Source organism: Teleopsis dalmanni, chromosome 2 (genome assembly GCF_002237135.1).
Source record: "Teleopsis dalmanni isolate 2A chromosome 2, ASM223713v2, whole genome shotgun sequence".
NCBI lineage: Eukaryota > Metazoa > Arthropoda > Insecta > Diptera > Diopsidae > Teleopsis > Teleopsis dalmanni.
This window is the reverse complement of record NC_051847.1, coordinates 129,768,237-129,782,853: the sequence shown is the minus strand read 5'-3', so window position 1 is coordinate 129,782,853 and position 14,617 is coordinate 129,768,237. Positions and strand designations below refer to the sequence as shown.

The 14,617-nt window shown below is 29.2% G+C and overlaps 2 protein-coding genes across 4 annotated transcripts in view; one reads left to right on the top strand and one right to left on the bottom strand.

The window, feature by feature from the left end:
* The window catches only part of LOC119675709 (paired box protein Pax-6-like), a 13,137-nt gene extending 3,795 nt beyond the window's left edge, over nt 1-9,342 (bottom strand). The window contains exon 1 of the mRNA XM_038086915.1: nt 9,337-9,342. Within this exon, the coding sequence (XP_037942843.1) occupies nt 9,337-9,342 (6 nt within the window). The remainder of the gene's footprint in view (nt 1-9,336) is intronic.
* A 2,458-nt stretch (nt 9,343-11,800) lies between these two features.
* The window catches only part of LOC119681404 (paired box protein Pax-6-like), a 38,161-nt gene continuing 35,344 nt past the window's right edge, over nt 11,801-14,617 (top strand). For all 3 annotated transcript variants that reach the window (XM_038094586.1, XM_038094587.1, XM_038094585.1), the window contains exons 1-2: nt 11,801-12,076; nt 13,969-14,142. In XM_038094586.1, coding sequence (XP_037950514.1) covers nt 11,929-12,076; nt 13,969-14,142 — 322 coding nt within the window. In that variant the 5' untranslated portion in view covers nt 11,801-11,928. The remainder of the gene's footprint in view (nt 12,077-13,968; nt 14,143-14,617) is intronic.

The following is a 14,617-nucleotide window of genomic DNA, read 5'->3' as shown; positions in this document are numbered from 1 at the left end:
TATTATTTTACACATTAATTATATTATTTTACACACTACATTATTTAATATATATTATATTATATTTATATTATATTATATTTATTATATTATTATTATATTTATAATAAAATGTAGTATTATTATTTATAATATAATATATTATATTATTTTATATATTATACATTACATTTCATTATTTTATGTATTACATTATATTATGATATATATTTTATTACTTTATATATATTATTTTATATATTATATTACTTTATAAATATTGTTTTATGTATGACATCGTATTATTATTATATTATAACACTTTTTATATTATACTACTTTTTTTATATGGTATAATATAATATACCATACCATATAATATATATTATTTTATATTATATTATAAGATTTTATTATATTATATTATATTATATATTATATTGTATATTATATTGTAAATTATATTATATTGTATATTATATTATATTCTATATTATATTATAATATATATTATATTATATTATATTATATTATATTATATTATATTATATTATATTATATTATATTATATTATAATATATTATATTATAATATATTATATTATATTATATTATATTATATTATATTATATTATATTATATTATATTAACGTATAGGCACTACTTAATATATTTATGTAATGTTGAAACTATACAATTCTAATCCAATATATAATTATGCATCATTGATATCTTTTCGTAAGGAGCCTTTCCATTTGGATTTGAACTTAGAAATTTGTTTTTCTTAAATGTCTTCATATCTGTTATAAACAATGATAATACTACCATTTGCAGAGAAGGCAAATAAAAGACTAGTTTTTATGTGAAGGTCCGTTTTGAGGAATTCCGTTATTAATAAATTTGACATAGGGCACAAAAACTTGATCTCTGTCTATCGACTTCCCGGAAGTATTAGAGCAAAGCTCTACATCTTTTCAAGTTTTTTTTTGTGGTGGCTTTAAACTGATGCGTGAAGAACTGTGAATAAATTATTTGGAAGTAATTGCTTTTAAAAGGATAATGCCATGTACCATATTTTTTCGTCAATCGACTGATTGACTCTGATTGAAGAAAGAATTTTAAACAGACCTGTAACCAGACTAACAAGATAGTATCTCTGACGACATGTAAAAGTGAAACTTCGTGATTTGTTTTAATTTAAAATTTTAATCCTTTTAAAAAATGCTTTTTTTATACCATGTTCCATTAATTGGCTTTCAAGCTATTGTGATAACTCCTCATCTTCAGAGTTCATGGGAGTAGAATAGCTTTGTTTATTACACTTGTTTTTAATACGCATACATATTTTATTTTCCGTCGCACGTTGTTTGAAAACTTGTCCTCTTATTCTACATATTTCAGCAGCGGATCATTAACACCACTCTTCATATTTTTTTAATATGAAATATTTATTTCGGAACACCTTCAGACGGCCCTGCCCCATATGCCCCTTGTGTACGCTAATTCATAATATAATAAATTAGTGACTTTAATATAACAAACATAATAACATTATAATATTTTGTTTATTTTAACGATTAATGTATTTTCATTCGCTCTTTACTTATTTTAGAGTTATATTTTTGCTCATTATTATTGAAAAACAATTGTAGTAAAAGTCTGGTCAGGTCTGAATTAAGGTCCGAATCGGTGCCTCTTTACTCATGCATATTTTAAATCCAAATTAAAGACCGAAATGCAGTTTTAGTTTATAAAATTACAAGTCGGATTTTTATTAAACAAATTTATTGTCAATGTTTTTTTAGAGCAGTGAATTAAAATTTTAAGCATTACAAAAAAATTTAGTTTGTAATGCAAAAGCAAATGCGTTTGGATATAGTGCCCTACTAAAGAAAAACTATTTCTGCTCAAGGCTATTTTCCTTGAGACCTCACGTAATTGACTGACTGTTTACTTCATTCTGTACTCAAGATTATTAAATCAAAAATCACACGAAAAAATTATTTTTAATTCAAATCATGGTCAATTATTGAATCGGGTCAAAACGCTGGAACTCAGAAAAGAATTGTAAAAGAGCATTTAAAAAATGGCAAAAAAAAAGTACTTTGATTTTCAAGCAAAACTAGACTAGACTATAAAAGCTAGTCAATTATGGTACACACAATAATTTACTTTTTTTTATAAAAATATTCAAATATACAAACTTTTCTATTACAGTAAGTAATTATTTAAACAAATCAAATTACTCACTTTGCTTCTCTTTGTTTACATAAATAAATTAAAATCATGTATTATTGGATAGTGAAGACGATTATGTCTTTCTTATGTTATCGTACTGTGTATTTGGAAGCAAAATCCAAAACAATTACTAAACTATCTATTTCATCTCATTTCAAAGAGCGCTTACCATGGAAATTTTTCATTTGTCCAGAGTTTTCGTTTTCTGGACTTATGTCCTCCTGGACCTATGCCATCAGTTAGAAATTATATTCAAGTGACATTATTAATACTGCATACTGTTTGATTCTCAACACTAAATGATCTGATATGAGTCACATTTAGATGTGATGACTATTTAGTATATTTTTGTCTTTGCATTATGCCCGTGAAGGCTTCCACTTATCTACAGAATCGTCAAATAATTAATTTTCTAAACTGGTAGTTTATAAGCAGCACACAGCAGATTCAATAAATTTTAATTTTAAACAAAACTGGAAAGTAAACTTCCTATTTTTAATACTTCTTTAAACTCATCTACAGGAATTGTATTTACTTAATTTAAATTCATTTAGTTGGATTAGTATCGGTACTATCACAGACTGCATTAAACATTTTAGATATAGCAGCCAAAAAAGCATCCGAAAGATGCATATCTTTTTTGAATGTCTTTTCTAATTCACTCCATAATTTCATGCAAAATGATAGATATAAGTAATTAAATTGATGTGGCTTTATATACATAACACAAATGCTCTAGGATAACAATTGTTATAGATTGGAATACAATGTAAAATTTTAGAGATTTAAAGCACTTTCTTTATGTACATTAAATTTTCGATCAGTTGTTCCAGCAGTTTAGATAGATAGATAGACAATATTAAACCACCAAATGCTTTTGGTATATTTCAAATGTCTTCGTCGTCTATCAAACTAGATCAAGAATTTGTAAGGTTGTTAAAAATATTAATTATAATTATTCAAAAAAAGTTTTATTATAGCAGAATAAAGAAAGTTTTAAGGAGCTACAATAGCATTATAGTATTATGTTTTATTTCTCCTTTCAGCATAACAGTATCCAATTCAATATCCAGTTCAGTATTCAAATCGTTATTTATTAAATTTTTCATTTATAACTTATAGCGGATTAGGGTGCTCAGCCAAGGGCTCCTAAACCGGTCTTTCTAATTGGTGTGCATGTGTTGAGTATCTAATCTTCTTATCATTTCTCTTGACGAAAGTTTAACTATATTTGTAAGTTTGAAAATTGGCAGAAGTATTGATTTTTTTTATACAAGCCAATAGGAATATTTATTTTTAAATTAATGTATTGAAGAACCACCAAAAATTAATCACCCAGGATTCTAAGCGCTTTTTGAAACCAGAAGATCGAATAAAAAGACATCGCCTAACAAACATTTTTTTTCTTGAAGATAGCTTGAAGAAATAAGTATGTCTATATTAGAGCTCATACTAAAGCTCTAACCACTCAACCTCTCTAAAATAAAAAATTTCGAGTGGTGAAGTTTTAACGTTGATAATGAACCTTATAGGTTGCATACAATTCTATACTTTAGAGTTATTTATTATGAATATCAAAATGTACTCTTTTATAGATTTGTTAATTTAAGATTTATTAAATAATTTGTTGAGGTATCTTAGAAGCTCATTATATTTAGAAGTCTAACAGTTAGATAACAGAAATAAATTTCATTTTGTATTTTATCAAGATTTTAATTTTAAAAGTTAGAGACTGACTCTCTTAAAGACTCTGATATCGTTATTCAAGAATACTAGAATATTAAATAGATGAAATAGCTTTTATTCTTCAGTAAAATTTCCCACAACTTCAATATACTTATTTTAACAATCCTCCGATTTATAAATCTAACCTTTGTAGTGATTTTGTAGAGAGTTTGTAAAATATTCCTTTACGATAGTTATGACCTCTTTGTTTTTATAAAAATTATTTTCCAGAATAAAATTAAGTGAAGTACGAGAAGAGTCAGATATCGCATGTAGCTTAATCTTGCCAATAGGCTAGGAGTTGTAATTATATTATAAACATTGGTTTTAATTTAATAAGATGTTTTTTTAAGTTATGTAAGGAAGTGCATTGTCTGAATGGAAACTGATTTTTTAGATAGACTGAATCGTTTTTGATGAATTTTTGTAATAATAGTCTAAGTTATTCGTTTTAACGATTTGGAGGCAATGTATCATCAAAAATCCTTTCAGATCCCAAAAAACTGATACGATGTTCGTTTCGAACTTTTAGACCTGAAGTTGACTCGGAGACGAAGAACATGATCTTACCAAAGATACGCAATTATTTGCAATTCACATTAAACTATCAACAACAATATTCATTGGTTTTCTTGTGTGTTCACCTGGTAAGTGGTAACTCCCAACAGCAAATCTTGGAATGTCGTGCCTATTTGCTCGTTAATTGACTCAGTGTTCAACTGTAGTGCACTACAGCTTTTTACTAATATTTGTGTTGCTATTCGAACCAAATCTAAGGTTTCAAGAAATTTAATTTATAAGCCTGTATTTATTATTAATTTTATATAAATCTATGAAATGAAAATTTTACAATGTTGCAAATATCTTTATTGTAAACTCTTTTGGGTATCCCAAATTTTCTTAAATAGGTAATCAAAATCAGTCAAGTAATTTCTTAATTCATAATTATTTGTAGCAGTACACTGCCTATAATGCAAATCAGCAATGAAAACCATTCGCTGTTGTTTTGAAAGACTCGCTGTCTTTAACGAAGCAATACAATGCACTGCATTCATCTATGCGAATAGTGAACTGTTTCGCTTCATGTGTATACGTCTTAAGGCGTAGTGGTTCACTCAACTTCTTAGTCTTCTGCTTTCATCCAGAATCATGGTAATAGACCCTAGACGTAGCCATACTAATGTAAAGTGTCGTATTCGTATGTGGTTGTATCGCGGTCACAGCTTTTTATAACCGACAACTTGAGAAAAAAGTGCCTGATGTCTTAGACACATTTTTGAAAACTCTGATGACATCGGTTTGTAAAAGGCCCTTTTTAATTATGTTTTTGGAATGTAGTTGTCCTACATTTTGCAGATTGAAAGCCGTTTAGTATAAGTGATAGCAGAAGTAATAGTAGAAGTGTCATTTGTCTTTGCAGTCTTTGCATATATAGAAGAAGAGTGTTAATCAACGCTTTCTGTGCGGCAAAAGAAATTGCTTTTATTGGTTCGATGATACATAGCACTACTACCGTTTCCATTTTTTCAGTTAACTTTAGGTGTATATTTTTAAATACTACTGCCAACCATAGTAAAATGCTATGGAGTATGGAGTAAGATAAGGTCTCGCAATACTAATGCTTTATAAATGGTTAAAGATTCTAAACAGTGGCGGAACTAGACCAACTCTGGACGTCGGCGACATTAGAATTGCTAGGCCCCCTTTATAACCCAGTTGTAAAAGAAGATAAGTTACATTCACTAATATGACAAACATGATTGAAACTTTTATTGCTAATCAAATTAAAATAAATGAATTTTACTACTTTTAGATTCACTAAATTTTTTTTTAAAATTATATCATAATTTGATCCAGCTGCTATTTTCGCTTCAGTTTATAAAATTTCGAATGGAGATAGTCTCTCTTGGATCATCATACTTTTCTGGTACGTCTTATTCAATTCTAAATTTGAGAAGCTTCATTTCGTCGAAACTATACTGACTGGAACTGTGAACATGAATCTGGTTACTATATAAACATTCGGGAATTCTTCGAATATGGTTAATGCCATTATCAAACCAAATTGTTCAAAATATTTATTAAGTGCTTAGAATCCACAGTCAGTAACTTTTTGCGGGGCCCATGTGGGCGCGAGGACGTCGTCCGACATCGCTGACGCCTAGCGACGCCACTGATTCTAAATGCTTCTCAGCTTCTTTACTATTTCTTCAACATCTGACTTCCATAACTTCCATATTAAAGTTTTAGGGTTTTAGTGCATATCTCTGTACTATATTATCATTATTTGTTTATTTGTTTTTAAATGCATATTTTTTTTTAGTAACACTTATTGTGAGTCTAATGTGAAGCGGACCTAAAATCCAAGACATTATATTATTAGATTAAATTGTTGAAATTATGCTTGAATAACATTCGTGATGACACTCATTCTTGCTATATTGACATGTCAATAAACAAAATTATAACATCTGGACTATGTATGTGGACATTACTTAAACTCCTGAAGCTTTACAAACAAAAGTCTGTAAGGTAACTAACTTTACAATTAACCATCTGAAATCTGTAACGATTTTACTTTTTGAAAGATCAACTGCTTTGACTATTTACTGCTTAAGCGAAGAAATTTCGAAATATCTGTAGACACTAGGTTGGTCCCTTTGTAAACGGTTAACAGATTACGATTTATAAGATAAAGTGTTCGGTTTTATAGACCAAAAAACCTTTTCGATTACGATTTATTTGCTTGGCCGATAAACAAAACATTATCTAAATACGATCTAAATACGAATATGTCGTTATATCGATAACTAAATAAAGGGTTTCAATTATAATTGGGTATATGGCAAACCAAATGTGTTTAAAAAGCGTCACAAATGATTTCTACTGTATACAAAACTAAATTTCCAGTGAACTGGTCTGTAACCATAACTAATTATTTTCACTACCAAATCTGTAACAGAGATAATGCTGATAATCAATACGTCTATTCAGCACTTTTATGAGCAATACTAGTTTTAATATCTATACAGAAGAATAAGGTGACACCCTGCTAAACTACCAAAACATACAAGCAGAGCGTTTATAGTAAGATCATAATTTATGTCGATCTACATAAGTTTTTGAATAACTTGACAACATGCAATTGATAAACTAGACATAAATTTCATTCCAAAATATCAAGGAACTTACAATTACCATTAGAAGATAATTAGAATGGGAATTACAGCAGTAAAAAGAAACAACAACTAAAATTTTATTAATCTCAGTAGTTTTCTCAAAATAATTATAGGTCAAACTGAATGATATACTGGGGGACACATTTGTCAATGTCATACTATCGATTGCTCTCAAAAACTTTCAAGAACGAGGAGACATTTTCTGAAAAGATCAGTACCAATCTTTGCGTATGCCAATAACAATCCAATTATTAGTACATTAAACAAAATAAACAATATAATTCATTAAGTTGAAGTGTCATGGATTATCCTAAATTTTTACCAGGGTCTCTCCGATGTAAGCATTCGATAAGAGCACAAAATCTGAATTTTAATACTACACGCATAGCAGTACTTCAAAACAAGTACCTTATTAATTTTATTTTTGTATGTCACTCCTTTAACAAAAGCTTTATATTATTTTATGAAAAGAAAGATTATTTACGTTGCCACACTAATATTCAATAGAAGATTTTTATTAGGGTTTTGACATTATACATATACAGTAGCAAAAGTGACAGCTCAGAATGGATAGGATACCGATCATAACTAGTACGACTTTTAATGAACTGGATCCAATGCTTTCCAGTTCTGGATAGTACTGGATAGTACAAGTTTGTCCGGATTTACCATAAGCAATTGTATGTGAGGAGATGAAAGATTTCATGGGTTTTCTCAAAAACACTACAACCGAATTTGGTGGTAACAATGTTTTATGGAAGGTTCGCTAAAAAAAATATTTCGTCGCTTCATTCCGTTTTTATTTATTTTGATTTTATGAGATAATCCATATGCATGAAAATATTCTTAAGTTGGATATCATTAAATTTAGGCATATGTCAAAGTTGACTCTAATTTTGAAAATTTGTTTCTCATTTTCTCAGTATTGACTGTATAAGTACAAAATTATTCAATTTGAGTAGGAACTAATATCAATGGTTACAACCACTTTTCAAACACAACAACCTTAGCGTGAAGAACAGAAAACTGATCTATAGCCAGATAATTAGACCAGCATTACTTAATGGGTGTGTCGCGTATAGCAAAGCTGCCGACTCTACTAAACAAAAGCTACAAGCTGCTCAAAGTCAGGTTCTCCGAAGGCTCTTCAAAGTTCCTTGGTACATCCGCACAAACAACATGCTAAGAGACCTTAGAATAGACCGATCAAAAAATACATAAGGGACAGAGCCCTGATGTTATATGCGAAAATTGACAGGCTATCCTACTAACCACTATCTAATCGTAGAGAAATCACTCTCCGCACGGGGAGGTACGCAGATCTTAGATCAATCACTAAATAATCATGAAGCTTATAAGGAATACATAAATTAGTGAATGAGATGGTTGCGACCCTGTAGCTATCAAAGAGTAAAAGTGCGCAGTTGCGCTGACTCGAAAAAAGGATCAACATACATACATTTTATAGTTATAAAAATAATTAACCTACAATTATTAAAATTGATTAGTAAATGCAACAACTTTTAATTTAATTAATTTTTATAAATATATCTTATTTTATGACCAAAAAATATTAATGTTGTGTTTAATTATACTAATTGATTAATTACTTTAAACTGTTATTATAAATATGTCTATTATTAATTTATTTATTTATTTGTGAGTAGACATTAAAATTAATTTTAAAGTTAACTAAGAATAAGAAACTAGACTGCTAGATCCTTCGCCCTGAGTAGTATAAATAAAATGTGCGCCCAGATCCATAAAAGTGTTATACATCAATGAAGAAGTGCAGGATTTTATAATTTAGTGTAAAGTTTTAAAAACTATTATTTTTCTTTATACTTATATATATGTTTTGTCTATTATGATGGATTTAATTATGCTGACTAGTATTTCGTTGTAAAGTTATCAGTTTCTTTAAAACGACCTTATAATAATGTCGATATATTGAAAATAAAATAAAAATTAGTGTGTAATAGTTAAATTTGTTTTTATTTATTTTCATTAATAACACAGTTGAAAGTAATTGACCAATTAGTTTAATAGAACACAAAAGGTCTAAAGGACTGCAAAAAACTTGTCTCAATTCTTGCCGTTTCGCAATAATTTTTGGATCTTTCCCGTCATGTCTGAATATTGTTTAATTAGTGTAATTAATTATATTATCCCCTATTCAAAGTATATTGTATAACAATATTTTTATTATCACTTACCTTCATATTGAGTTGACAAAGTATTTATTTAAAAAAAAAAAGAAACTTCATATGTATCTTAAGGATTGTAACAAAAAAAGTTTAACTTTTAGCTTTTGCATTATAGACATTTTTCAGTAATAGAAACTTCAGATCCAGGCTTTACTTAAAATCTGCTCATAAAACAATGTATCAGAAAATGTAATTCATTTGTAAAATTTGTGTAGCCCCTGCCATCAAAACAATACAGAATGCCTGCAGCTGTCATGAGGCTAGGTAACTTACTACGCTGTTTTATGCATATTTGGTTCACTTTGCAAACATATAGTTTTCTCTTTTTCCCTAGTGATGTTGCTTGCTCTTCAACATGATTGGTGAATAAACAACCAACCAATAGCAAGCATCACACACTAATGGCAAAGTGAAAATTTATGGGTTTGTGTGTAATTTGCCATTTTCATTCATAATAAGTAGATTGCGCTTTAAGTTTATTTCAAATAATAAACTTAAATATCTATATACTTGTATTCATTATTTAAAATTTCAATATTTTTACCTCATTTTCCACCCGTGTCCTTAGATAATACTGTTGTCTTAAAACGTACTGAATTTTTCTTGGTAAAAGCTTAACGGTAAAGTGGTGCCATAAAATATTGTTAATAAAATGAGTCCCAAGACTACTTAACGTACTTAGCACCACCAGTAAAACTTGGCTTTTTAACTTGAATTAAAACAAAATGTTTTTAATTTCAATGAATAATTCTGTTGAGTTGAATGTTACACTTAGATTAGTTTTGAGAGGATTCCTCAGTACTTCTGGGTTTGATTGCAAGGGCTGCACCCGATTATACAAAATCTATACAATTCTACACTAGCCAAACACATTGCTGTACCCAACATATGGCACAAAAATTGTATTTAACTTTGCGTAAGGAGATTTGATTTTTTCGCTCCTTTAGTGAAACAATGTTATCGTCGAAATAAATGAAAAGTTCAATGCCGGATAAGAAGGGTGTTCTTCTAATATTGTAGCTATTGTTATGCAATAAAAGTGAAACTATTTGCTTTACTTTAATGCTTTATTTGCTTGTATTGTTCCACAGAATGAGGCAAAGAGCTAACAATGAGAAGAATTTATTTGTCAGATGAGATACGCATCGCTCATTTTTCGCTTCGCTGAGTACGTCTGATAAAAGTACGTATGTGCGTATATACAACGATGCTGAAACCATGAAATCCGTATGTGGTTGCAATTCGAATAAACATTTTAAGTTCAATTAGATAATACGTAAGCAAAATAAGGTCGTTTCGATATAGATATACAATTATAGATAGTCACATTATAAAGCTACTTAATTAAATTCATTTTTCGTTACTGCTGCGGTCAATTTGTAAATATTTGCTCCTTTCATTATTGCTGTTTATGAATCGATGTTTTTCAATTAATACATATAATTATTTGTTCACACTTAATTGTATGTAGGTGGCGCTGTGATATAAAAGTGTGTTTCCTTCAATCAAGTAGAAAACTGGTTTATACTTTAAATACAAATTGTGCAGTGTTAGCAAACTATTTTACCTGATATATCGTATGCAACATAGTTACACTTAACAGTGGTCATGCACTACACGATAATATAGCAATGTTATCTAACATATCGTATGCATATCATCTAACATATCGCCTAACAGTCGTCGTTGCACTGCGCGAAAATATAGCAGTACAGGTCATGATGTAGTAACAACATAGCTTACAACATGACTTCAATTCTATCTCAGAAAAGTAATAGAGAAAAATGAATAACATGAGTAACTACACATAAGTGTTCAATTTATTTTTGTAACAAGAGATGTAGCACCTTTGTCTCAGAAGTGTGGCCACGTGCCCTCCACGCAAAGCAGGGATAAAGCAAATGATTTGACTGGATTGTTGACATTAAGTGCGCGAACTTACATATTAATAGCATGAATATACGAAAGTATCTTCTATTTGGTTTGGTTTTATTTCATTTTGTGAAAATTTCAACTCTTGAAACGTACACTCAGAGGAGATCAAAGCGAATTACATCAAAGATATTTTAATAGTCTCCGTCAGAAAGCTTATGTAAAGAGCATGAAAGCACAGTCGTCGACAAAAGCGTCATATAGTAGATTTTTGATATTACCCTTATCTCAAAAAGCCTATCTAAACCACAGAAGTATATAATACTTCCAAATTAATTGGCAACAAAAAAGACACCACTTGGAACGCGGTATGCAGTATGCGCTTTATTCACTTTTCTGCTTTATTTAAAAATTCCAAACCCGATTCTAAATATTTTGTGTAGTTAAATATTATTTTTCTATCATATGCTTGTTTTAGTTATCCAAATATGAATGCACTAAGAAAACTGTGGAGCATTTATTTAATTATTCTGCAGGTGAGCGAAGCTGACATTCGCATATAAGCGAGTCATTATTGCTTTTAATGCAAAACTAAATTGTCTGCATGTGAGTTGTCATATATACAATATTTTTTAGGTCTCATCAATTAATCGCGTGTTACGAAATTTAGCTTCACAAAAGGAACAGCAAGCACAACAACAAAATGAGTCTGTTTACGAGAAGTTACGAATGTTTAATGGGCAATCAGGTGGTTGGGCATGGTATCCGGGCAACACAGCCTCAACTGCGCATCACCACATTTCCTTACCTCCAGCTGCAACAACACCCGCGACGAATTTAGCTAATCAAATTACTCGAGACGAGCTTCAAAAACGTGGTAAGTACCTTATTAACCTGCAAAAAATCTATCAATCTACCATCTTGCTCTGTTTGTTTACCATTCATCGCAATATTTCAACATCAACTTCTTCTATTCTTACTGAACATAACTAATACTGTCTTAAATATGTTTGTTATATTTTATTTATTTTTCTTGATTTGATCCCATCATAACTCATTTCCTAGCCCAAAACACTGCAACCACACTTCGTTTTGTGGCCCTTCGCGATGTGACATTACTTGCGAATATGCGACCAATTCTGAAAAATGACAAAAAGCAAATACATTAAGCATTCCTTGAGCTACATAACCCCTTAATAGAGTTCTTACTGTTTTCATATCAACAATTTAATTCTCTAAAATAAGAGCCATATGTGATTAATTAAGTAAATGTAATTGTTCTCTATTTTGCAATAACGAATCAAACATGGCGATGTTATTTACAACTAACGATATCCTATATAATTTACTTCTCGAGCATGTAATTATCTTCAGATACAGAAAACCATTCAATGTCCTGTTGTATTTTCTTAAAGTTTCTGTATTCTGTATTCTTATAATCATGCCAACCGTTTTTATTCGAGAGTACGCTAACCCTACCCACATTTATTCCACTTCATCAGTGATTGTAGTTTTGTCACAGATGAGTAAACAAAAGAGCAACGGATAAGAGCTGACAAATACTTTTCATGGACATGTGTGCAAAACAGAATATTTCATGCAATTAATGACATTTACGAAAATACCGAGCATATGCTAAGTACAACGAACAATTCCTAAAGTTTTTCCTAACTTTAATGATGCTATCTAAACCATAAAGTCCTAATAGTCGCATGTTTTGTCGTCGACCCCAACAATTGAACTATAAATGTCATATAATTTTAAAATTGCAGTCATATAATATATCAGTAAATAGAGGAAATATATCTATGAAATAAATTGCAATATGCACTAAATGATTTATTTATGTTCCAACAGAATAAGTCTCGAGAACTTGTTTTTCCAAATACTACAAAAGTGAATGTATAGCAAATTTTGATATATATGAAATTAATCTTTTTAATAAGATTTTCTAGAACACAAATAATTTTAGTTTTTGAATATACATATACATACGTGTATTCTCGGGTGAATTCGATATATGTTAAGATAAAAATGTTACATTGGAAGGGTGTAGTGAAATCGGACGATTATGTTTTCGCTTATTTAAATCGTTTAAAATTATAATTGTTTGCTATTATAAATTTTTGTTTTTTGATAAATCATTTGGTTTTGATTATTAAATTATTTAATATTGTATATTTGCTGTGTTCGATTCATCGACTATTTGGCAAGGTGAATTTAATTTCGTTAGAAAAATAAGTAAATATGAGAGTAGTAACGACAACTAAGCCATCTTGGAGGAAAGGTTAAATTCGTTCTTATATTGGCTTAGAGAGAGACGAGAGAACATTTTGAATTTGCTTCCCGACCTAGTTCCTTTAATAATGGTTTTTATATATGTTTTAAATTTAATTTAAAAAAAAAGGTGACCTGTAGCCGGATATAAAATATATAAGAAAACAGTATTAATTTAATATAACTAATGCCTCATGAACTCAATATGTTTAAATTTCAAAAGAAGTTTTGTGTCAACTACTCCGTATAGTTAAAAGCAATAATAATAATTACCTTCAGCGTGACCATACTGTTTTATTCACACAACCCTCTAGATTTTGTAAATCGAACCCAGCAATAATATCGCTTATTTTAATTTTTAGTAATTCCATTCTTCTTCTTATTTTACAATTCTAATGAACTGAATTTCACACGTTTAACTGTAATTTCGTGAATATTTATATCTAAAATAAAAAGAGTCTAATATTTTTTTTTGTTGGTGTTTATTTTCAGAAATATTTTCTGGTGAAATTTCTCATCCTCACTCCCACGAAAGTACCTCTGATGGAAATTCAGATCATAATTCATCTGGAGATGAGGATTCACAGATGCGATTACGTTTGAAAAGGAAATTGCAAAGAAATCGAACGTCGTTTACAAACGATCAGATAGATAGCTTGGAAAAAGGTAAGATAATTAATTATATTAATGAAGTATTAATAATTAGTCTTAGTATTAATAATTATATTAAACAAACAATTTGACAAAACACAAGAAAAATTTCTATAATATATAATATTATCAGGTCAATACTTTAATACTAAATAACATTAAAGATAAAGTCGCCGAGACAAACACAATTTTTATTCTACTTTTTATTCTTAATTTTCTCTTGGCCAGTATTGATCATAGTAAAAAAAATTCCAAAGTAAACTTTAAAAAGTCTTAGTAGCTTCTATTATAACTGGTAGCGCTTTAAATAACTCTTTCTAGTTTATTTGTTATTAATGTTTAACAACATTATCTATTGTTTTTTTAAGAAAGAAACCTTTAAAGATATTGAAAACCCATTTTTTTAAATGTTTTGGAGTTTCAACACTTCTTCTTTTGTCTCTCAGACATTTGTGTTTTTAAGAGTACAACCTTTGGTATTCCATTGCAG